We start from the raw sequence: 26,279 nt of genomic DNA on the forward strand, positions 1-26,279 counted from the left end.
ATTTTAGGAAATAAATAGCACATGGATGCTTCCATCGCTATCGCTTAGCAGCCACTAAGGAAATGTATTGAAACGGGTCAATATATTGATCCGAGCCAGGTATGTATAATAATACAACTCATCATGTAGAGCTTGGAGTTTTATAATAGTTAGACGAGGTTAAAATAAGATATCCGGTTATCCTTTAGGTAAACCGAATAAGTTGAGTTATGATTAAGGTGTTTTAGAAACATATTGGTTTCTAAACAAGAATATGGTTAAAAGGTCGGATTTGGGGTTCAAACAAGCACTAATAGTCCTTTGTCGTAAAAGAATGACTAAAATTGACTAAAACGCCCTACTTGGCTAATTCGAATAAACAACCTTTAAAGGTAGTTTTGAAACGAGTTTTATGATCAAATAAATAATTGAGATAAGTGCAAGAAGCGAAAGAGGTAAACTTTCGGTCAAATAACTCTATATGAGTCTTTGCCATAAATTAGCAATCGGACGAGAAAAACTCGGATTATATAGATCATCTTTTTAAGTCCACCACAATTATAGTTGTGGTGGAAGATTACTTGATAAGAATGTTGTATATAACGCTAGGAATGAATGAAAGCGACTTTAAGCTTTAAAGTGCTTAAATACCTTAACGGGTCAAAATAAGCACTTGAACGTAAACGGGTTCTAACTAAGTAAGAAACCCATGATCTATGAATTATTTGATAGGAAATATTGAAATTATGATTCCATGAGTTTATGGATCAAGTAAACATGTTTGTGTGATAAAATCGCGAACGGGTCAAAATTTGGTAAAAATGGTAATAAGCCGAAGACTTAAAAGTCTTAAATTTTTGTTAATCCGGATGTCGGATTTTAACTCCATATGATGGAGAATTAAATTACGGACGCGTAGGAAAAAAGAATCGTGTAAAACGGATTAAAAACGAGAGAGTTATGTCCATTTCCGTAAGAACTAATGAAAAATAGACGTGCAGAGTTGACACGGGCGGGTGACTTTTTGACACGGCCGGGTGGCTGGGCTGTGAAAAATATATGTTAACTGACACGGCCGGGTGACTTTTTGACACGGCCGGGTGAAGGGCTGAAAACAAAACAAAAATGATTTCTTGTTTTGTTACGTTAAGCACGGAACTTGTTTATACTCGATTATTAAAGTGTCAAAACTAATTATTTACATGGTTTTGACCGTAGGTGAAGATGGGATAAGCGGTTTGAAAGATACGAAAGTTTTTGTGCAAATAAACGGCAAAATAGGAAAGCTGGAATGCAGGGGCCACCGTAACTTACGGTGCCACCGTAAGTTACGGTGGAGCTGAAGGCTTTACGGCAGCCCCCTACTGATTTACGGTAGGGGCATGTCACACCAGGGGCCACCGTAACTTACGGTGCCACCGTAAGTTACGGTGGAGGCTAGTTGGAAATTCATGTTTTGAGATCAAAAGTTTAACGTTGGGATTCTTTTTCCTTCCATTATTATTACCGGATTTGTTTAGACCTATTACAATTCCCGTATGACTAAAGCATTTCATGTTGATGAAATGTAGGTTCTTTTTGGATGCCGGAAGACGATCAAGCTCATCGAAGGACCGAACACGATAAAGATACATGCTTCCGCACATTTCCTCGTCGTAAATTTTTAAACGACAAATTCGATCACTTATGTTGAATAACTTATGATTTGTAAAAGTTTTAATAAACTCGTATTTTCATAGTATGTGTAAACTTAATTACACATCTAATTGTTGGTATTTATATATAAAAAAAACCGTTAAATAGTAACCAGAGTGTTACAGGAACCTTGAAGCGGAACTATCAGACTTAGATGTCACTGAAGCGAACTTATTGTCCCTTGAAGCGGATCTTTCAAGCGGAACTACAAATTTGGTAAAACTGAAGCGGACCAGTCTGATAATTTCGAGCGAACCTACTCAAATGATGTCCACAAAAGCGAACCAACCCTGTACTTTGAAGCGAACGAGTTTGCTGATGTCACCTTTTACACAAGTTCGAATAAGCGAACCCCTTAAAATCCTACTTTCTAGGTCGATTTTAGATCTGAAAACTTCAAGGGTTTACTAATACATGATTCCGAGTGTAGTGTGTGATTTTGAGCTGATTTTACCGTGAAAAAATTTTAAAATTTGAAGAAAGTGAAGAAAAATAGATGAAATGCAGCTAAAATGGCAAGAACTCCTCCTCCTGAGCTCTGATACCAATTGTAGGATCGTGTTCGGCCCTGTTTGAGTCGATCAGAAGAATTCCTATCCAAATCAAGAGGCGGAAACTAATGATTTGGTGCTATTTCAGTCACATTCACTTTAATATTGCTGTTGTATTAATCAATAACACGAGTACACGTTTTGACAGCACTTCGGCAGCACTTCGTGGCTCACCGGAAGAAAACACCTCAACTATGTGTTTAGGTTCGCTTGAATGTCCACTATATATAGCCACCAGGTTCCGCTTATACGGACATGACCGTATAAGCGAACCTATATCAGTGCCATATAAGCGGATCTACAACCTGACATATAAGCGAACCTAATTTAACTTTAACACATAAGCGAACCTAACTTGTGACACATAAGCGAACCTATACAATCTCAAGTTTCTAGGATTTCGTGCCATATCTAAACTATCTAACTCTAAGACTCGATGTAAGACGTAGTCGACAGACGTAAGTGCACCAACAAAATTGTTGATCATTAAAGTTTAGCTAAGACATTAATATGTGTGACGACATAGGAAGCAATCCAACCCTTGACGAATTTGGTGTCGATTACCTTCAACTGGGACACAAAAGCACTCTTCCATGTGGGTCCCATGGACCATCAGTGGGGCATGCCAAAACCCAGTAGATCTACACCCCTTCCGTTCCTCGGTCTAAATGTGATTAATGGTGCTTAAGAACAACCCTATTCGTACATGATCTAAGTTTTTTCATTTCCTAGATTATCATACCACTTGTACATGTATCTCCCCCGAAAGTTAAAAAAAAAACTAGAAAGTGTATAAAACGGGGGACATGAACTCACTGAATGCGTCCGTGCGTAAGCTGCTAGAAATCAAATGCGTTTTCCTCGTTTGTGAGACAACCTACAACTATCCTAAATTCGTTAGCCGCTTAGGCTTTTGATAACTATGTATAAGTCATCCATCTTGAATGTGTATTAGGACTTGTATGAAGTTGTATGGGATTATTGTTTATTGAACTATGTTTTAGATGGATAAATTTCTACATTCTTAATATATATTTCCCAAAATATATATTTTTGTATATTTGTGAGCTGTATGAACGTGCATAGCCCTCTTGTGACCTCGTGCCTCGCACGAGTGTTATATACGTGTCCACGACATGTGTATGGCCGAGCCCCTTGTAGTTGGGTCTCACACGTTTGTCTCGTTAACGACGTTATTGGATATATTATATCTTCTTAGAATATATTTTCTTGTTTAATATGATCTTGGATCACCTTCCAAGTGTATGTATATATATATATATATATATATATAGGGTAAGGATAGTGTAAAAAGGGCCTAAAGTGTGAGAAGTGTAAGAAGTGTATTATAACACTATATATAATACTATATAACACCATATAAACACCGTATAACAATATGTAACACCATATAATACCATATAACACTATGTAACACTATATATCATTATATAACAAATATAACACTATAGGTTGTCTGATAACATGTCTATGATAGATGTATAGTGTTATATTTGTTATATAATGATATATAGTGTTACATAGTGTTATATAGTATTATATGTTGTTACATATTGTTATACGGTGTTTATATGGTGTTATATAGTATTATATATAGTGTTATAATACACTTCTTACACTTCTCACACTTTGAGCACTTTTTACAGGATCCTCTACCTATATATATATATATATATATATATATATCCAAGTAAATATATAAATAATCCAAGTTCGATGGATGTTAAAAATAATATATTTTTAACTTGTTCTTGTATATGTATACTTATAATATTTTATGTATTCTTGTCTTTGTGTAGCTTTGACCAAGTCAAAGTAGATGTATAATTATGTTAAATAATATTTCCAATATTATTTTAGTATAAATATACTTGTATGAATACTTTGAATATATTATATTTTCACTAAGTGTATACTTAGATAAGTATACATGTATTTACGTATAAATACCCATGTTATTTTGTATTTGGCGACTAAAATCATTTCTTATGATTTTTATGTCTCCCAAAATTATATTTCTTAAAAATAATATTTTTAAGATTCGTTTGTATACTTGCTAGATTTTTCTTTAAACATAATCTACCAAGTGTACATGTAACACATTTCATCATCAACACAATCTAGCAACTAGACAACTTCAAAACAACATAAAAAATAGAGTTAATTGCTCGGATGGTCCCTGTGGTTTCAAGTTTTTTCACGTTTAGTCCCTACCTTTTGAAAATAACATGTATGCTCCCTATGGTTTGTTATTTTGTTACTCGGATAGTCCCCCAACATTTACTCTGGGGACTATCCAAGTAACAAAATGACAAACCATAGGGAGCGTACATGTTATTTCCAAACGAACTGACATTTACTCAGGGACTATCCGAGTAACAAAATGATAAATCATAGGGAGCATACCTGCTATTTTCAAAAGGTGGGGACTAAACGTGAAAAAACTTGAAACCACAGGGACCATCCGAGCAATTAACTCTAAAAAATATTTACTTTCTTTAGATTATATTACTTTGTTCATCTTTTTAAAGTGAAGGTTCTTGATGGTCTAACTTGTACATATGAAATCTACATACTACAAGAAGTAAAATGAGTGATTTAGGAGACTTACAACTAGCACAAGGCTAGGTATCAACAAGTATGAAGATGAAGAAGAAAAGTGATGGATAAAAGCTCATTAGTGAGGTCCTTGATCTTCTAGTGTTTGACACCTTCTTAGATTGCTTTGAGACACCTTTGTGTAAGCTTGAAATGGTTGTAAGGTGAACAAAATATGGAGGTGGTTGTGGACGTAGGTAGAGAGAAGAGAGGAGGAAGATGGTGTTTTGAATCTAGTGTTGGGAAGTTGTGAGAAATGTTGGGGATAAGGTGGTGTTACAACTCCTTGCAAATCTTTCATCCACTAAATATTCCTAATAACCACCATGCCATTATTCTTAACATGAGACAACATGGGGACATGCGGGCCCCATGTTTTGACCGTCAATTGAGGGAGGGGGGGGGGTATTAGCTAGGGTTGAATGGTAGTTAAGAATTTAGTTAGGAATCAAGTGATTTAGTCAGGTGGTAATTGTATATAGGGGCTTCTAAGTGTTTCGAGATGTTTAACGGCCTCAACTAGCGTCATGACACCGAAATAATGTCAAGTAGTTCATATAATATGTCTAGTTGTAGTTCGGATACTTGGTCGGTCGTAGATTCGTTAACGGGTCATTAAGATGTTAAGTTATGAAGTTTGTATGGTATGAAGTGCTTATGTACTTTGATAATATTCCCGATACTTTTTATGGTTTTTATGACGTTAAATATCATTTCTAAATATTGTATAAACTAGTAAGTGTTGAATTTTGCGGACAAAGTGTTAGTTATGGTCCAAATCGGACACTTTTAGAGCTAGTATTTTTTCCGGAAGACATTAATGAATATCCTTGTTTTCCCACTTGGGATTTAGTATAACATTGGTGTTGGACTTAAATCTAGGTCCTAAATCTGACGAAAAACCCGAAGGTGTACCCCGAAACTAGAAAGAACAAGAACAGAAATCTGCAGAGAATTGATAGCATTCGTTGTTGGTGTTATCGGTGTGTCTTCTGTAGATGGCTTTCTCCATATTTATACTACAAGTTTGGATGAAACCGAAAAATGAATTAAAAGGAAGAATTTAATTGCATCAAACGTCTTCAATGCACTTTAATTCATCATTTAATGCTCAGTCAAAATCGTTGACTCGTATGTTTCAAAAGTTGAAATGAAAATGCTCTGTCATTAAAGTCTGGAAGCTTCAGAGCACGCGCGTGCGAGATAGGCACTTTGTTGCACGTGCGCCATTTTGGCTCACTTTCATGCGCACACAGGTCTGCAGCACTCATGCGTGCGTGCACCACGTCACTAGTGAACCTATACGATCACGCCACACAGTCGCGCCATATTGGCTCACTTTGGTGCGCTGCGTCCACGCACCAGTGCATAGACCAGTCTGGTCATGCTCCATGCACCGGTGCGCTCGCCTACCACGTCATGCGCCACTGCGCGCAAACTAGGGCTGGCAATTCTGACATGAACACGATAAATCAACAAGAACCTACATAAAGTTATCATGTTTCATGTTTGACCTTAACATGTTTCGTGTCTAAAACAGGTCGACACGATAAGACCTTAACAGGTTTCATGTCTAAACAGGTTATAACCCGTTAACCTGTTAAGACGCGTTAAGTACATGTTAATAGTTAAAAATTAAAAAAATATTATATGTGGGTGTGGACATGGGGTAATTAGTTGTGGGACCTAGGATGAATTATACACAAACACACGTGGTTCTTTTTCAACAATCCAAACCCTAATTTTAAAATCTCTCCCACAAACACCACCATTCCCAATCCGGTTCATAGCTTCCCCAATTCGGTCGTGTTCGTGTCTTAAACAGGTCGTGTTCGTGTCTTAACAGGTCGTGTTCGTGTCTTAAACATGTCGTATTATATGTTGGTAATTTTTTCGTTTCTTAACAGGTTGTTTCGTGTAACCTGTTATTTAACAGGTTCGTGTTCGTGTTTCAAAAATCTGGCTAGGTAAGATTTCGTGTCGTTTCGTGTTTACGTGTTTCGGATTCGTGTCTTATCGTGTTCGTGTCTTAACAAATTGGGTTAACCTGTTATGCCAGCCCTAGCGCAGACCCACCTGGGTCATCAGCCAAGGTTAACCTGCCCCTTGGTCCTTGCACCCCCTGTGCTTCCCCACACCCATGCGGTCAAAAATACAAAGGTGACTCTTAACCGGCCCGCGGCGTTGCGAGCCGCGAGCATGCAGAGTGCAAAGTACAAAGTGCGCCCATCGCCCACGCCACGCGCGTGCACGTGTGCAAGTTAGGGTGCTCCGTACCCTTCACGAGTACACTAGTGTGTGCTTCCATGAAACAATAAGCATGGAGTGTTCCCACTTAAATACCAATTTAAGTTTGATCTCTCCTCCTATGTGGGACAAGGTGCCACTTTCCCATTATTTCAACATTCAATGTTTCAAACACCAAACTTTGAGCATCGATATCTCATTCATCTTAGCTCCGTTTTGGATGCGGTTGAGTTCATTGCGAAGCTCTTCCAACATAGAACACAAACCCACAAATAAATATATAAAACCCCTCAGTTTCTTATATTTATTTCTAGTCCGAAAATAGGAAAAATACATTTTCTATATGTGAAAGTTGCTATTTTCACAAAATATCTAACAATCCCCTACATGAATAGAAATCGATCTATCAAGTTTCAACGATACACATTCAACAGTTAAGTATTACAAGATATGTAGGTGTAGCCTTTGAACCTTTTTTTGTGAAGTATACTTAGCCTCCTAGGGTCTTGTAGACGCCGTGTCTTTGAACAATCCTCCATTTTTGTACCATATACATTCACACAATACTCTCCCTGGTTTAGTCAAGTCCTCATGGTTGTGTCCATTTAAGGTCACGGAACACTTTCTTGGTTCTGCGAGAGCTCTAGGATTTGCGCATCCCCATAAATCCATTCGAAGCAACCCTACTTCTCTCTAACATAGGTGATTCCTTTGAATCATTAAAAGCTTCATGGTTAATTTAGATTTACTCAGATCCTTAACCTCAACATACTTAACCTTCCTCCATGTCACTGATTGGAATGGACTAGGAAGTATATAACTCCCTTTATTAATTTTGGGGCACCCCCCACAGTGTCTCCCTTTGGGTTTAAGATTAAGTTGTCCTATTGGACCTAGATCTTGGGGTCTCCAGTCAACTAGGTTAGGTTTCCCTCATATTCCCTTTTTCTATGGGCTTTACTCCCATTCCTCTTGACGACTTATAAACTAAATCTCTGCTTAAGCCTTTTGTTAACGGGTCTGCAATGTTCTCCTTTGACCTAACATAGTCAATTGAGATAACACTCGTTGAGATTAGTTGTCGTACCGTGTTGTGTCTACATCGAATGTGCCTTGATCTGCCAATGTACATTGAGCTTTGAGCTCTAACAATCACCGATTGATTGTCACAATGTATGCAAAGCGCCGACAAAAGGCTTTGGCCATCTTTGACTATCTTCCACAAATTGACGTAACCATTCTGCCTCTTCCCCGCTTTTATCCAAAGCGACAAACTCAGATTCCATCGTGGATCTAGCTATAACAGTTTGCTTAGATGACTTCCAAGCTATAGCCGCTCCCGCAAGTGTAAACACATATCCACTTGTCGATCTGTGATCTTTTATATCCGATATCCAGTTCGCATCAGTGTATCCTTCGATCACCGCTGGATCACGGTTATAGTGTAATCCGTAATCTCTTATGTATCTTATGTATCTAAGCACTCTTGTGATAGCTTTCCAATGATCCGAACTTGGATTACTGGTGTATCTACTTAGCCTACTCACAGCATATGCTAAGTCAGGTCTAGGACATGTACTTAGATACATGAGACTACCAATGATCCTTGAGTACTCTAACTGAGCAACACTCTCGCCTCGATTTTTCCGTAGACGTTGGGTGTTATCAGTTGGAGTTTGAGCTATAGTCATATCGTCAGACTTGAATTTCCCAAGGATCTTGTCTACGGAGTGAGATTGACTCAATACAAGACCATTTTGGGTTCTAGTGATTTTTACTCCAAGAATCACATCCGCTAGGCCCATGTCTTTCATGTCAAACCTCGCTTTCAACATGTCTTGAGTTGATTTGATCATATTATCATCACTCCGAATGATAAGTGATGTGTGTAAAATGCATCATATAAATTACATTAAATGAGGCATAAAACTAACCCTTTTTAAGTACTAATGTTGGAAAAAGTGTGTTTTTGTCTTCCTTTTGTATTTTCAGGATTAAATGAGCTCAAATTAACAAAAGAAGCAAAAAGGCAGCTAAATCTAACATAAATACAAGAAAAGGAACAAAAGTGGATTGCCCGACCCCTCGACAGCATCCTCCCAAGCAAAACAGAGAAGGCAGAAGACTGAACACGCCCCGTGCTCAGCGAGCACGGGGCCATGACCAAGAAGCAGCAGAAAAGACAAACCTGTAGAAGCTTCTATTGCTCACCACGGGGGCATGCCCAAAGTACTACAGGCGCATTAATTGTAATTGCGAATTACAATTAATGAGGAGAGAAAGTGTCAGACTGTCACATCCCAACCGATGGCGGAAACATCGGGATGAGACGAACAAATTGCTCAAAACATCATAACACTACATGTGACAATATAATTAAATTTCATTTATTAAAATTGCAAAGTTTCATACATTGTCATAAAAGGAAATAACAAACATTAAACATAGTTTATTTCAAAAGTGGGTTTCTAGGCCATCCTATTCATTTCTTCAAATCTTGACTTCCTCATCCTGCAGTATGCATTTAAAATAAAGTCAACAAAACATGTTGGCGAGTATACAAGTTTGAATATAGTATAATATGTTTGAAATAGTTTAACATGCTCAAATCCACGTGACTACATGATTTCATATTAACAGTTATACTCGTAACGATGATATCTATGTGTTCAAACCAAAGTTTAACGCAATTAACATAGCCTAACCCTAGAAGGGTGGTAAATGAGTAACATAGAATAAACCTAACAATACCCATAATATTATGGGAGGGGCGTTTCTCAACCTACAGCGCTGCCATTGTTAGGGGAGGCTTGCAAAGTTAATGAACACACAGTCATAAATGTTTAACAGTAGCATAACGTGATTAACATGAGTCAAATAGATTCACATGAAATGTGGATTGATAGTGCAAAAATGTTTAACATAGTGTGTTTGATATAGAAATGCATACAGCACCCAAAATGTGATAAAATAGAAAATGGGTCATGTATACTCACCTTAGGTTGCGTTGCGTTTTTCTTGGAAAAGATTAAGAATCAAGGGATTGCCCAAGAGAATGTGCACAAGAGATTTACCTTATTAATTTTGAGGATTGTTAAATATTGGGAATTTAGAGATTATTTAAATAACAAGGCACTTATAAAATAATATTAACATTTCTAAAATAATAATCATATGTCTCATTTTTTTATATTTTGTATTTAATGAAATACATGTCAATTTATTTATAAATAAGTGAGTAAAAATAAATACTGATTTTTATATACTATTAAAATAATATTTCTGATTTTACCAAAGTATTATAAATATTATTATTAAAATTCTGGATTATATAAATAAAAATTCCTGATTATTATGTATTTAAAAATAATAATTCTGATATATATAAAGTAATAATTCTGATTATTATTAATATTAATAATATAGATTAATAATTCTGATTTAAAACAATAAATCTGATTATTATATATAAATAATAATAATTCTAATCTACATAAAATAGAAAATCTGTTTATTATATGATAATTTTGATTTAGATAAAATAATAAATCTGATTATATAAAATAATAAATCTGAATAAATAAAGAATAATAATTCGGATTTAAATAATAATTTAAATAATAATTCTGTCAATTAATTCTGATTTTATAAAAATTCTGAAAATAAAAAAAAATTAATCTGATTATTTTGTTGTAGAATTCTGGTTATTAAAAAGAAATAGGAAATAAATTTCCTGTTATAAACATCTGGTTTAAAATTATTTATAAATCTGATTATTAATATTAATAATATTTCTGATTAATAAGTATAATAATCCTGATTATAAAATAAAAATTCTGATATTTATATAAACAATTCTGATAATAATATTAAATAAAATCCTGATTATTAACAATAATAATAATATTATTGATATATCTGATTAATAATATTAATAATATTCCTGATTAGTTAAAGAAAAATTCTGATTTTTTTATATAAATAAATCTGATTTATACAATTAATAATTATTCGGAATTATTTTATATATTTGATTAATATTAATAAATAAACCTGATTATCAATAATTTAGATTAGTAATTAAATTTAATAATAATAAACATGATATTAATAATAATAATAATAATAATAATAATAATAATAATAATAATAATTGCAGAAAAACTGAAAATATCAACGAATCAGAAAAAGAACGAGATTTGGTACCGGAATCGACAGTTGGTCGACGAACACGTGGTGGCTCCGGTGGTGGTGTAGGATTCCGGCGAAGACGTGGACGAAGACGCGAGTCGGTTACGGCTTGCTTCGGGGATCGGGGGTGAAAGAACCGATTGTTGAGGCTTGGTCGTGATTATAAAGAAGCAAGACATCGGTTTCAGACACGAAGGGTCGACTTTTCCGGTCACCATGTCAACAGTCGGAGAAGACGGATGGTTTGGGCGGTTAAATTCAAATTCCGCGTATTTAATGTGATGTTAAATACAATTTAATTCGGATATAGGTCGGATGTGGCATGCCCGGCCGAGTGGTTAGTGCGTGTGTTTGTGAGGCGAGAGACCCGGGTTCGAACCGCACAAGGGCCGGTTCTCACCCAGGAGACCCCCTTTTTTACTAACAGTTAGTCTGACTAACTGGGTTAGTCACTAACTGAGTTTTCTAACTCAGTTAGTGCTGCCCTTTGATAAAATTAACCCAGTTAGCTGATTCAACTGCGTTTTCACTAACTGAGTTAGTTTAACTAACCAAAACTAACAAAAATCATTAAAATTTCAGTTTAAATATTTATTTATATAATTTTAATTATAAGTGGTCGTTCACCTGAAATGGACAATTTGGCGTCGTTCCGTTTCGTTGAGTAAGAAATAACGGAGATTGTTGGAGCACGTTGATGTCGTTTTGTGAACCCGCCGGGCCACAAAAAGCATGCCAAACCCACAAATCATGAGACGCCACCACCTCTAACATAATTGTCGGGTATTGATGATCGCCTCTCATATATTGTCCACACAATTCTGTGGGGCACATTCTCCAGACGAAGTGTGTACAATCCAGACTACCCAACATACCAGGTAGGTGATGTCTCTACTCATGAGCCTGATACAATAGCGCAACGTCGTGGCTCGTTGGTCTACGTAAAATTCACCGCCATACATTTTACAGACCGTCTCGCAGAAATATTCAAGGCACTCACGAGAGGTCCTTTCAGCCATATTCAAATACTCGTCGTTTTCGTCTGGTGGGTTACCGGTTGCAAGTTGTTTAATCGCAGAAGTAACCTTTTGCAACGGCGTGAAACTTTTCTTCATTATCCCGTCCAAGCCCTCTTGAAACCACTCGTTGTTCACTTCCACGTCACTAACAATTTTTAGGAACAAAGACTTGGACATACGGAACCTCTGACGAAAAATAGCGGCATTAAATTTTGGATTTTCGACAAAATAATCGGCCATGAGTGTTTCGTGGCCTCCCACACGATCTCGGCGGACAATGTTTTTTTTACCAGACGATGTCGTGTCTAGTAGCTCCGCTTTGGATGAGATTTTGGAAGAAAATTAAACTACCATCGCTTGACGATGAATCTTCATCGTCGGGAAAGTCGGGTAGGGGAGAAAAAACGGGAACTTGGAATCCATTTTTTTTAAAGTTTGGTTAAAAAATTAGATGATATGAATGGGTGAGAGTTGTTTTGGGTTTGAAAAATAAAATGATTAAAGAGGTAGTATTTATAGGGGTTAGAATTTTTTTTTAATGTATAACGGCTATATAGCCGTTTAACCTCGATCCCCTCATCGGTGAATACACACCGATCTTGCTCACCGATTTCGGTCCCCGCGGTGATGGCGGCGATGTTCCCGCTCGGGGACTTGAGTCACCGCATCCCACCCCGCATAGTGCCCCGTACACCCTTAGTTATTATATTTTTTATGGGGTATTTCCTATCGGTGTACACAATTAAGTGGAAGAACATTATATCAACTCATAACAAATTTATAAGGTTTTATTTGAATTTTGAATTTCGTTTGGATGATAAACCTCGTTTTACATAAATTATACATAGATCAAATGTGTTAACTAACCTTGCGTCATGGAAGCCTATCTTACTACGCAATTTGCGCTTCGAAAGATGAAACTCTGGTCGTCTTCTTCGTAGCAGTCTCTTTCTCAAAGAAACCATCATAAATGGCGTTTTTACTGAAAGCTGGAAAACAAATTATTTTGACATCCTCAAAATCTCAATCGTTATTGCCTAAATCTCCAGTATATTTCACCCTTAAGAAAACCATTTCATCCTCAGCTAATAAAGCTTATGAAGGTTCGTTCGATTTCCGTGTTTCATTCAACCATTTGTGTACCCATGATAGGTAGTAATTTTAGTTTTGTTTTGTTGTCAAAACATCCAGATCTGTTTGCTTGGGTCGCTGCTGATGTCCATGGTAATGAGATTCAGTTGATCAGTGTGGTCGATGTATTCTGACCTAGTTATAATATGGTTACTTATCCTTCTTTTTTTTTTTTTTTTTTTTTTTTTTTCCGTTTTAGCCTATTCTAGATATACGAGTCTATTAGCGAGGCTTTGTGTTTCTGGTCCAGAACTGGAGTCTCAGTTACCATCAAAACCTGAAAAGTCAGCTGAATCTCAATCGGCTAGAAATTGTTTGTTAAAATTGTTAGAGAATTTCAGCCGGAAAGGTACCGTTTCTTATGATTTTTCTTGTTTCCTTTTTTTTTAATTAATTTACCTGTTTGTTTTTTGCAGATCTGATGGACTTGCTCTTATGCTATTTAGCCAATAATCCTGAAGTTTTAAAAGGTTCGCACATAAACATTTTATTTTGTTTTTGTTGGTTGTGTTGTGGTTAATGTGGTTTGTTCTGAGTGTTTATCAGTTCTCTTTGTGGGAGACGCGAACTCTTGTGAGACCATTTCAAAGACAAAGTTACAAATTACATTTCCTAAGATGATAAACACCATTGCTGATGAATGTATGGCTGAGTGGGAGTATAAGTATAGCAGATTCAGATTTAAGTCGGAACCAGGCTTGTTTCATGTGTTTGTGAATGTGTCTGATATGGAAAAAGAAACCCTGGTGGTTATTATTGTGGGTAATATGCTGATGGTAACCGGTAAACTGACATCTGCACCTATATATGGTGAAGAAATGGAGAAAGAGGAAAAGGATATGATAAGGCGGCTATATAAAAAAATTGGTGTTCAGCAGGCGATTGGTGACGTCGTAGCTAGAACAAGGCTGTACTATGAAGAATATGATCTTAAGCAGGCGACTGCTGAAATCATCGAGAGTGGTGAACTGAGAATCTCATATCCGGAAGTACATGAAGAGGTTGAGAGACCAAGTTGTATGCAAGTGAAACTTAATCGGATTTATGATTGATTCAACAGACTCCTTTATGTTTCTACGTCTATAGTAGTGATTTCTCTGTCTATGTCCATAGTAATAATTTTTTATACCTTCTATTTTCCACGCCAACTCAAACACCTTCTAACCCTACTTAGAGCAGGCGGGGTGGTCCGTTATGGACTACCCATAACGCGTGATCCCGTCACGAACACCGTCGCCGCCCATGATATAACGCGTTATAATTTCAACGCGTTGAATCCATCACGCGTTGAAAGTTTGAAAAATTGGACGGTTGTTGATTCATTCAATTGATCGGCCCAATCATATTATTTCATCAAAGCATCTTGTGTCAGCCCATTATTTGTTTTGGTCCAATCACATTTTAATATCAAAATTGTTGTCAGCCCATTATTTGTTTTGGTCCAATCACATTTTAATATCAAAATTGTTGTCGGCTAGTATAATATTAGAAAGAGTAAATTGCCATTTTAGTCCCTGAGTTTTTTTCAAATTTGCCATTTTAGTCCAAATAGTTTTTTTTTTTGCCTCTGGGTCCCTGACTTTTCCCTTTTGTTGCCATTTTAATCACATACACTAACTCCATCCAAAAACTCCATCTTTAACCAGGGGTATTTTGGGGATTTTCGTTTTAAATATTTTCAATTTGCCATTTTGATCCAATTCCAAAAAATCAAAAAAATTCCAAAAAATCAAAAAAAATTCCAAAAAAATCTAAAAAATAATAAAAATTCTAAAAAATCATAAAAATTCTAAAAAAGTCTAAAAAAAATACAAAAAATCCGTTTCGGCGCGAACCGTTTCGAACCCGAACCGTTTCGAACTGAACCGTTTCGAACCCGAACCGTTTCGAGCGGAACCGTTTCGACCCGTACCGTTTCGACCCGAACCGTTTCGACCCGTACCGTTTCGACCCGAACCGTTTCGACCCGAACCGTTTCGACCCGTACCGTTTCGACGCAAACCGTTTCGAGCCGAACCGTTTCGAGCCGAACCGTTTCGAGCCGAACCGTTTTGACGCGGACCGTTTCGACCCGAACCGTTTCGACGCGAACCGTTTCGACCCGTACCGTTTCGACCCGAACCGTTTCGAGCTGAATCGTTTCGACGCGAACCGTGCCTCGAAACGGTACGGGTCGAAACGGTACGGGTCGAACCATGCCTCGAAACGGTACGGGTCGAAACGGTTCGGCTCGAAACGGTTCGGCTCGAAAAGGTTCGGTTCGAAACGGTATGAGTCGAAACGGTTCGCGTCAAAACGGTTCAGCTCGAAACGGTTCGGTTCGAAACGGTTCAGCTCGAAACGGTTCGCATCGAAACGGTACGGGTCGAAACGGTTCGGCTCGAAACGGTTCGGATCGAAACGGTACGGGTCGAAACGGTTCGGGTCGAAATGGTACGGGTCGAAACGGTTCAGCTCGAAACGGTTCGGGTTCGAAACGGTTCGCGCCGAAACGGATTTTTTGTATTTTTTTTTAGAATTTTTTTGAATTTTTATGATTTTTTAGAATTCTTATTATTTTTTAGAATTTTTTGGAATTTTTTGGAATTTTTTTGATTTTTTGAAATTGGATCAAAATGGCAATTGAAAACATTTAAAACGAAAATCCCCAAAATACCCCTGGTTAAAGATGGAGTTTTTGGATAGAGTTAGTGTATGTGATCAAAATGGCAACAAAAGGGAAAAGTTAGGGACCCAGAGGCAAAAAAAAAACTGTTTGGACTAAAATGACAAATTTAGACAAAACTCAGGGACTAAAATGGCAGTTTACTCTATTAGAAATTCATTTCAGTCAAAGATAGTGTATCGGTCCAATTACTGAAGTGTGTCAGCCCACTAAAATAAATTTAAAATGAAAATTAAAAAAATTTGGGAGTGATAGAATTCCATCACTAGTGATACCACCCCCCCTACATTTCTATCACTAGTGATAGAATATTGGGTGATGACATGGTTGCTGGTTCAGTTCTGTTTGTGCATGAAGGAAAACAGTAAACATACCTGTTATGGCCGACAGGGCAGTGGAGAATCCAGTGAGAGAAGACGACATGGAGTTCGACATTTTTGTCAGGGTGATCTGGTTCCTCCTTAGGGTGCTAACTGATGATGGGGACTTAGAAACCGAAAAGGGTATCGGTTAGGAGAGGAGGTCAACGTGATGATGTTATGGCTAATGGGGTGGTGTAATTGTGTAACTGAGTAACCCTTAAACCTCCACATAATTCTCCTTATATATGCACCCAGGAGGAAACCTAATTAGTTAATAAGGGTAATATGGTCCATCAACAATTACCAACTAATTATTTAATAGGTTCTAATATATTTTGATCTCTATAATGTAAATGATTATGATGGCTATAGATTAAATATTAATACGTAATATATTTAATCTTACATTCTCCCACTTAGCCGAGTAATCATTTACTATGAGTATTAGATAAGCCTGATCAGGAGTTAACACTCATTTTAGCCTTAAACAAGTAATATAGCAGAAAAATACAGTCGTTGAATCATTATGCGACTCAGGACCCCCATTAATCATACTATAGCCTTAATTTAAAACCTAATCGTCATGATCAAAATACACGTAAGCCCTTTGTTTGATTTGTAACTTTTATTTGTCTATATGCCATTATACCGGTTGAACATATTCTAACAGACATACAAAATCAAACTTGAGGAAATTTCATTAATCATAAAACATAAGCTAGTACAATATACTCAAATAAGGTCTTTACTAAATCCCATATTCCGAACATGTTCTTCGTAAACCTTAGGAGAGAGACCTTTAGTCATCGGATCCGCAAGCATATCCTTAGTACTAATATACTCGATACAAAGATTATTTTCCTCAACACGTTCACGTACAAATAGATATTTCGTATCGAGATATAAACCAGCTCCAGTCGAACTGTTACTGTTCGAGAAACTAACGGCAGCTGAATTATCACAGTAAAGCTTCAATGGTCTAGAAATGGAATTAACGATTTTGAGTCCAGTGACCAGATTTCTAAGCAACATTCCATGACAGGTTGCGTTATAAACAGCAATGTACTCTGCCATCATTGTGGAAGTTGTGGTCAACTGTTGTTTATGACTCTTCCAAGAGATAAGGCCGCCTGCTAACATAAAGATATAGCCCGAAGTGGATTTCTTGTCATCTTTGCATTTGGCAAAGTCAGAATCAGAATAGCCCACCACTTCTAAATGATCACTTCTTCTATAAGTCAGTTTATAGTCTTTCGTCCCTTGCAGATATCGAAGTACCTTCTTAGCTGCTTTCCAGTGATCTAAGCCAGGATTAGTCTGATAACGGCCTAGCATTCCAGCAATATAAGCGATATCTGGGCGAGTACAGACTTGAGCATACATCAAGCTCCCAACTACTGACGCATAAGGTATCTGGCTCATTTGCTCCTTCTCAACCTCTGTTGTCGGACACTGGAATGAACCGAAAACATCTCCCTTAACTACTGGAGCGAAGGAGGGTTTGCACTGTTGCATGTTGTATCGTGTAAGGACACGATCTATGTAGGCCCTTTGGGACAATCCTAAAATCCCTTTGTGTCTATCTCGGTGAATTTCGATGCCAATGACGTAAGAAGCATCTCCGAGATCCTTCATGTCGAAGCTATGCGATAGTAAACGCTTCGACTCATGCAACATGTCTAAACTATTACTTGCCAATAGAATATCATCTACGTAAAGGACTAGTAAAGTTACTCCCACTCATCTTGAGGTAGGTGCATTGATCCACTTGATTCGTCGTAAAACCTTGCCTCTTCATGACTTCATCAAACTTGAGGTACCCCTGACGTGATGCTTGTTTTAACCCGTAAATGGATTTCTTCAACTTACAGACTAGATGCTCCTGACCCTCAGGTTTAAAGCCTTCAGGTTGTTTCATGTAAACATCTTCGTCCAAATCTCCGTTAAGGAAAGCGGTTTTAACGTCCATCTGATGCAGCTCTAAATCGAAATGAGCTACTAGGGCCATGACGATCCTTAATGAATCTTTACGAGAGACAGGTGAAAACGTCTCTTGATAATCAGTTCCCTCTTTCTGAGTGTAGCCCTTTGCAACCAATCTCGCTTTGTAGCGTTCAACGTTCCCATTCGGATCCAGTTTTGTTTTGAACACCCATTTGCATCCTATGGGTTTGACTCCGTTGGGTAATTCTACCAAATCCCAAACGTCATTTTTCTTCATGGATTCAAGCTCATCAATCATTGCTTTATTCCATTCAGAAGACTGATCACTGCTAATGGCTTCATTGTAAGAGATAGGATCATTGAGCTTTCCGGGATCCATTTCAGTCAGGTAGGTAACATAATCATCCCAATTAGGAGGCCTTCTTTGCCTGGATGACCTCCTGAGTGGATTATCGGGTACAGCGTTGTCTTGGTTATGAGCGTTTGATGTGCCTTCGTCATGAGGTATAATGGGTTCTGATTGTGGAGGTGAATTTGGAGTTGGTGCAGTAGCTTCAGGTGTAATAATTGCATTGGGTACAAGAGGAGTAATCGGAGTAATGGTAAGCGACGAGTCTCTCCCCCCCGCGTCTTGTACTTCTTGCAATTCTTCGTAAGGGTTGGTACTGCTCCCACTGACCTTGAAATCCTCCAGGAACGCGGCATGCTTGGTCTCAACAATACGGGTGACAAGGGAAGGACAATAGAAACGATAACCCTTAGAGTTCTCAGGATACCCGATAAAGAAACAGGTAACTGTTTTAGGGTCAAGTTTCCTTAGGAAAGGATTGTAAAGTTTTGCTTCAGCAATGCAGCCCCATACTTTCATATATTTAAGACTCGGTTTCCTTCCTATCCAAAGTTCATAAGGAGTTTTAGGGACAGACTTAGAAGGAACTCTATTGAGTATATGAACAGCTGCTTTTAACGCTTCAGTCCAGAGGAATAATGGCAAATTAGTGTTGGCTAACATATTGCGCACCATGTTCATAAGGGTACGGTTTCTTCTTTCAGCGACACCGTTCTGCTGAGGTGTACCAGGCATGGTGTATTGGTTGACAATCCCCTGGCCCTTACAAAACTCATAAAATGGACCAGGAGCTTGACCCACATCAGTATGTCGTCCATAATATTCACCGCCTCTATCTGATCTCACAACTTTAATCTGACGATCTAATTGCTTTTCAACTTCAGCCTTATAATCTTTAAAAGTTGTTAGAGATTCAGATTTCTCCTTAATAAGATACAAATACATGTAACGAGAATAATCATCAATAAAAGTGATAAATGAAGTATGTCCTGTTATGCCAGCGATTTGGTAGGGACCACTAATGTCAGTATGAATGAGTTCTAATAAATTAGAGCTCCAAGTGGCACCTTTCTTATTCGCTAATGTCATTTTACCTTTAAGACATTTGACACATGTTCCAAAATCAGAGAAATCAAGAGGAGGTAAGACTTCATCCTTTACAAGACGATTTAATCGTTCTTTTGAAATGTGGCCTAAACGCTGATGCCACAACATGGATGAAGTCTCTAAGTCTCGTTTCTCTTCCATCTTTGTGAGTGATTCATTAATATTATATGACAACAAAGATTTGGAAAAGTTATCTTCTAGTTCTAATCTATAGAGACCACCATCTAGAAAACCAGTACCATAAAGAACAAAATCATAATGGATAGAGAGTTTGCGATGACCATGGGAAACAATAAAACCGTCCATGTCTAACTTTGGTCCTGATACAAGGTTCCGAGTTACCTCAGGAACATATAAGGTATCATAAAGTTTAATACATAAACCAGTTTTCATAACTAATTGTAATGTTCCAATGGCCTTCACTTCTAATTCTCGATCATCCCCAACCTTAAGCGTTCTTTGGTTTCTTTCCAGCTTCCGGATTGAAAGGAATCCTTGAGTAGAATTGGTAACATGAACCATAGAACCAGAATCAAACCACCAAGAATTAGCAGGAACACTTAAATTATAGGACTCAAGTATCATAAAATAATTGTTACCTTTCTTAGCCAGCCACTCCTTAAAGTCAGGGCATTCCTTCTGCATGTGTCCTGTCTTTTTACAGAACTTGCAGCGGATACTGCCTAAGGAGTTCTTAGAGCTGGAAGGTGCACTTGTATTATGATTAGGATTAGGCCTTTGGACTTTTGAAGCATCCTTCCTCTGATAATTGTTCTTCCTCTTCTTAGAGTTGGAGGTAGTGAAGTTTGCAACATCAGTATGGCGATCCATCCTCATACGCTCTTCCTCCTGTACACACATGGCGACCAGCTCACTCATCGTCCATTTTTCCTTCTGAGTGTTGTAGTTGATCTTAAATGCTTCAAAAGACGAAGGAAGCGAAGTGATGATAAAATGAACAAGGAAACCATCACTGATTTCCATTTCCAGCCCCTTCAGCTTATTGGCCATGTCATTCATCATCATGATGTGCTCGCGAATGCCGCTCCTCCCATTATACTTAGTAGTTACCAGCTTGAGAATAAGGGTACTAGCGTGTGCTTTAGACGTTCCCTTGAACTGCGCCTCCACAGAAGCCAAGTAGGTTTTTGCATCTTCAGAATCAGGAATAGCTCCCCTGATAGCGTTGCTTATGGACTGCTTCATAAACATGAGACACATGCGGTTACACCTAGTCCACTTTTCATGAAGTATCTGCTCAGCAGCAGTACTCTAAGTGGTAAGGTCCGCTGGCTTATTCTCCCTTAAAGCATAATCAAAATCCAGCAGCCCAAGCGTAAGCATGAGAGCATCCTTCCATGCAGCAAAGTTATCACCAGTCAAAGATGGAATCCCTTGATTGGGCGCTGATAGTGGAAATAAGATGAGCAAGTTATGATACTAAGGAAGAAGTCCTAATGTGATCTAAGGGCACGTTAAACTAAGGCAGGCATAAATAATGACCATTTTACATAATGAAGCTGTGATAATGTCTATTACTAACATCAAAATAATAGACTTAGTTAAAATTCTACTTAAACGAAAACAAAACAGCTTTGGCTAGAAGTGTAATCATTTAAGCATATGTGCAAAATGGTTGTAACAAATCAGCTTTGGCCAGAAATTGGAACAATCACTTTAGTTATGCACTTGTTAAGTATGCCATCTATGAAAGAATTAAATCAGCTTTGGCCAGATATTAAAACATTCATGCTTATGATGCACACTTAACATAGCTTTCGTAATACTTGAATGATAAGTAGATGTATCAAGTCAGCTTTGGGCAGAAATGATATATCAAAAGCTCATTCAAGTTAAGCTATTCTGGTTTTGCAAAACATTATCTGATTCTGATTAATTAACTAAGTAAATTACAAAACCATTTATTTAATAGCAAACTACCCGTTAGCGCGGATCGAACTCCGGGGTTCGGGGCGGGAGCGCCGAAAAAAAATTTTAGTCTTGTGCGATCTGTTATGCCTTGTGCGATCCGTTATGCCTTGTGCGATCCATTATGCCTTGTGCGATCCATAAGGCCCAAGTAAACTTGTGCGATCCATTATGCCTTGTGCGATCCATAAGGCCCAAGTAAACTTGTGCGATCAGTAAGGCCCAAATAAACTTGTGCGATCAGTAAGGCCCAAGTAAACTTGTGCGATCAGTAAGGCCCAAGTAAACTTGTGCGATCAGTAAGGCCCAAGTAAGCTTGTGCGATCAGTAAGGCCTTGTGCGATTATCTTATGCGATCAGATCATCTCTTATGTGATCTGATCTTGTGCGATCCAGTTGTTGTTTATGATTATAACAACTGAAAATTCGAAATTTATGAATTGTGATAGAGTTTCCTATTATAATATTGATCTATTTTTATCATAAAATTTCGAAAATCATAATTGTTTATCTTATTAACATATTTCGAAAATCCTTATTAGAAAAAATAGATCAAAAATCAGGAAAACATATAACAATTCAAATCATAATCCAAAACTTATAGGATATTTCGAATTTTAACTAAGAACATGATGAACCCTAAATAATTAAACATGAATTCTGGAACCCGAAACCTGAATTTTAAGACTTCTAAACAGATTTCGTTGTAAAACATAAACCCAGTTAATTTCGAATGAGCATATGCTTAATCTTTTTCCGAAAAACAATGATTTCGAGTCCATCTTCATGACCCGAAAACGGCTGTGATAGTTTTAAAGGTACAAAAATCCGTTTTCCAAGTTTGAATCCCAGAATTATGGATACGAAAACAGAACTGACTAATCAACATATGCTCTGATACCACATGTTGGTTCAGTTCTGTTTGTGCATGAAGGAAAACAGTAAACATACCTGTTATGGCCGACAGGGCAGTGGAGAATCCAGTGAGAGAAGACGACATGGAGTTCGACATCTTTGTCAGGGTGATCTGGTTCCTCCTTAGGGTGCTAACTGATGATGGGGACTTAGAAACCGAAAAGGGTATCGGTTAGGAGAGGAGGTCAACGTGATGATGTTATGGCTAATTGGGTGGTGTAATTGTGTAACTGAGTAACCCTTAAACCTCCACATAATTCTCCTTATATATGCACCCAGGAGGAAACCTAATTAGTTAATAAGGGTAATATGGTCCATCAACAATTACCAACTAATTATTTAATAGGTTCTAATATATTTTGATCTCTATAATGTAAATGATTATGATGGCTATAGATTAAATATTAATACGTAATATATTTAATCTTACAATGGCATGACTTGATTAGATAGTGTGAGTGATAGATTTCTATCACTAGTGACCACCCCTCCTCCTCTTATAAAGTAATGATTTGGTCTTCTTGCGAGTTTCGTCCAAATAATTTTTATATCGCATTTAAGCCCTCATGCTTTCCAAACCTTACCCATTTGGTCCATAAAATATGGGTCAACGGAGTGGACAAAAGGGGCAAGATTTGGAAAGCTCGAGAAACCAAATGCGGTAAAATTAACACTACCAACCGATCAAAGAGCGCTTTGCCTTCGATGCACTTTTGACATCACTCGGTGTTCTAATTTTGATTGTATTAAGCGGTGGCTTGATGAACTTAATAGTAAGTATTCACTTAAATTCTGAATTACCACAGGTTTGTTTATGTGCCAATAAATTTTGTAAAAACTCAAGAAACTTTCCTGGCCTTTTGCATTCATTGATTAGTCCTGTGGGTTTTGTTTAAGACCGATTGATACCAATATGCAATAAATTTCAATAAACATTTATATTTGAATATAAGATTAACCTAACATCCTTTGTTAGTGAATTTGATATCAATTGACACCGTTCCTCTACCAATCCTGCAACATTAGCTTTGATCTTCTGTTTTCTCTTCACAAAGCTTGCAAAGAAACGGCGAGAGCTCCAAATGAATAGAGGTGCAAAAGATCAGAAGGTAAAGGCTGGTTAATGGTGTCATTTGAAAAAGTATCCTGAATCTTGAGCTTGCCTACGACCGCCAAGTGGTTAAACCACTCCCATTAAGGACTATGTTTAGGGTTCAACTTTTTAGTAATGTTTTCAATTTGTTTTTTCCCTTAAAGCTGGTATTTTTCAAACAGATATTGCCATATTGGTCTACATTAATATATATTATTTCACTAGGTTAGTAACCCGTGTATTACACGGGTTAAACAATAAAAACGATAAAATTAATAAAATTGTAACGCAAATTGAATACTCATACCAATAACAAACATAATTTCAAAACGATCGTACCAATAACAATAAAAAATTAAAAATATTAAAATATGGGAATGTAAAACAAAATTATGAGATTAGATACAACTCAAAATTGGCATAAATAAAAACTTCTATTAAAAAACCAATAAGATTGAAATGTAAAAGTATATACCTATAACTCACAAATCTCGAAAGACTTCTTTGTATATAACACTTGTTGTTTTGTTGGTAACTTTACCATCTTTATCCAATGCTTCCTGTTTGAGTTTTTACGAGAATATATCGGCTCTCAATTGAATCATCAATGTCTCACTCTAGATCTTTGACTTCCACGTTCATTTTTTGTTCGGATGCCGTTTATCATATGGTACTCCACTTCAAAACACTGTAAAACTTCGCCGATAACATCTAAAAAACATAAAACAAATTTGTTTCGGTCAAACAGTGCTATGAACAAAAATAACAAATATATTAGTAGCACAAATTTACTTACCAATTGTGTTGATATTAGAATATACTTCATCACGGATTGCTATTTTATGTATTTAAGTCTACCGTAAAGATTTAGTGTTAAAAGAAAGTAAGTTAATAGATTAACTTAACGATAATTTTGGTAAACATGCTGATGTGAATTAATTTAATTATAATCTTTTTGTTAAAACATGTAAATGCCATTTTCAACCTGATTATGACAACAGGACCATGCCTCGGTTAATAAAAAACTGTAACATTTTCAACTTGATTATGAGGCGAGGATCATGCCTTAATTAAATAAAGATCGCAACATTATTCATAATAACATGAGAAATCTATATAACTCACAACTTAAAACACTATATCTATATAATATAGTTGTAGTAAAATAATTACAACCTTCACCTTCAATATGATTTATGATTTAGTAGCATATAGCTGTAGTAAATAGTTGAAAAATATATAAAAACATTGAAGGTGTTTGCGTGTTTTGGTTTACAAAAACACAACATGATAGATTGATACAACCATAACACAGTTAACAATAAGATGCTATTAATTTAAACCCTAACCTCATGATAAATCAATACAATCAGAATAACATATCAGCATAAGATTCAAATTCTACCAGATCAAAACGATAAAAATAACAATAAAAATTCTAACAATCGCAACCTAAAATCACTAAAAAAAGAACTGAAATTGGCTAATACAATAAAATCAAAAACACTAACCTGAAATTTAAGCCGATAATCACAATTGAGAGAAGCCGTATGCAGTAGATAACACCGATCACATATATAGCTCCATTAGCGCGAATTGAAAGCAAAATAAGGGGGATTTGAATTTAAAATATGAAATCTATCTATAACCCAAAACCATGAAAAATAGGAACACGTTAATCGAAAGTGATAAGCGAGCGAGATTCAATTTAAGTATTATATAACGATTGCTAACTCTCTAATTAAAAAGGCCGTTCAAAAAAAACCTTGTGAAACGGAAAGTGAATAACTGAAAGTGAATAGATGAATAATAGGAAAAGTCAAAAGTCATACATGTATTTACGGAATATAAATGTAGTTACAATTAAAGAATCAATAGATTCCTTAAATAATAAATGTGAAAAATCCATAAATCGTTCCCTCCAAATTTCTGGATTGTCATGGGTGCCACCTGGCAACCCAAGCTCTTTATTTATTAGAATAGGATAGATGATTTGTAACACCCAAACCCAATTAAAGCTGAAGTGTCACAATATCAAAGATAGACAAGGACATAAGGCATAGTTACATTTATTTGATTATAAGTTGTAGGTTATAAACTAAAAGGTAATTCACGGCCTAAAATCCAAAATACATATTATTTTAGTTAAGTGACGGAGATCCATAGATAGCATCCTATGGTTTATTCTTCTCTCTTCACCCCACCCAAAGTAACATGTGAACCTGTGTGAAAATTAATTTTACAGAATGATTCAAATGCTCAGCATGGAAAAATAAGCTCAAATAGTAACAATACTAATAACAACAGTATCAGATATAATAAAAGTAACAGTATTGTGTCACAAATTACCCATAAGCTAAACAGAGGTGACAACCACAAAGTCAGTCACATGAGATGGTACAGGTTGGTCTACCCAAAATCCATCTCCATAGATATTCCTTATAGCTTTGTACCATACTTGTACCCAGGGACGTTGTGAACTC

General features: G+C 36.8%; 2 protein-coding genes and 1 long non-coding RNA gene across 3 annotated transcripts; 1 reads left to right on the forward strand and 2 right to left on the reverse strand.

Annotated features, from left to right (window-relative positions):
- Positions 1-8,257: 8,257 nt before the first annotated feature.
- Positions 8,258-8,782, reverse strand: LOC118480980 (secreted RxLR effector protein 161-like). Its single transcript, XM_035976014.1, has one exon. It carries the CDS (start codon positions 8,780-8,782, stop codon positions 8,258-8,260), a length of 525 nt encoding a protein of 174 aa, XP_035831907.1.
- A 4,253-nt stretch (positions 8,783-13,035) lies between these two features.
- LOC110871152 lies at positions 13,036-14,580 on the forward strand. Its single transcript, XM_022120080.2, has 5 exons — positions 13,036-13,404; positions 13,493-13,525; positions 13,632-13,781; positions 13,849-13,902; positions 13,979-14,580. Exons 1-5 carry the CDS (start codon positions 13,272-13,274, stop codon positions 14,482-14,484), a joined length of 876 nt encoding a protein of 291 aa, XP_021975772.1. The 5' UTR covers positions 13,036-13,271; the 3' UTR covers positions 14,485-14,580.
- Positions 14,581-24,211: 9,631 nt separating this feature from the next.
- LOC118481332 lies at positions 24,212-25,481 on the reverse strand. The gene is made up of 2 exons (XR_004865513.1): positions 25,308-25,481; positions 24,212-24,507 (listed from the first exon to the last, which is right to left on the reverse strand). It is a non-coding gene; the product is annotated as an uncharacterized LOC118481332 (long non-coding RNA).
- Between the last annotated feature and the right edge of the window lie 798 nt (positions 25,482-26,279).

This window comes from Helianthus annuus, chromosome 8 (genome assembly GCF_002127325.2).
Source record: "Helianthus annuus cultivar XRQ/B chromosome 8, HanXRQr2.0-SUNRISE, whole genome shotgun sequence".
Taxonomy (NCBI): domain Eukaryota; kingdom Viridiplantae; phylum Streptophyta; class Magnoliopsida; order Asterales; family Asteraceae; genus Helianthus; species Helianthus annuus.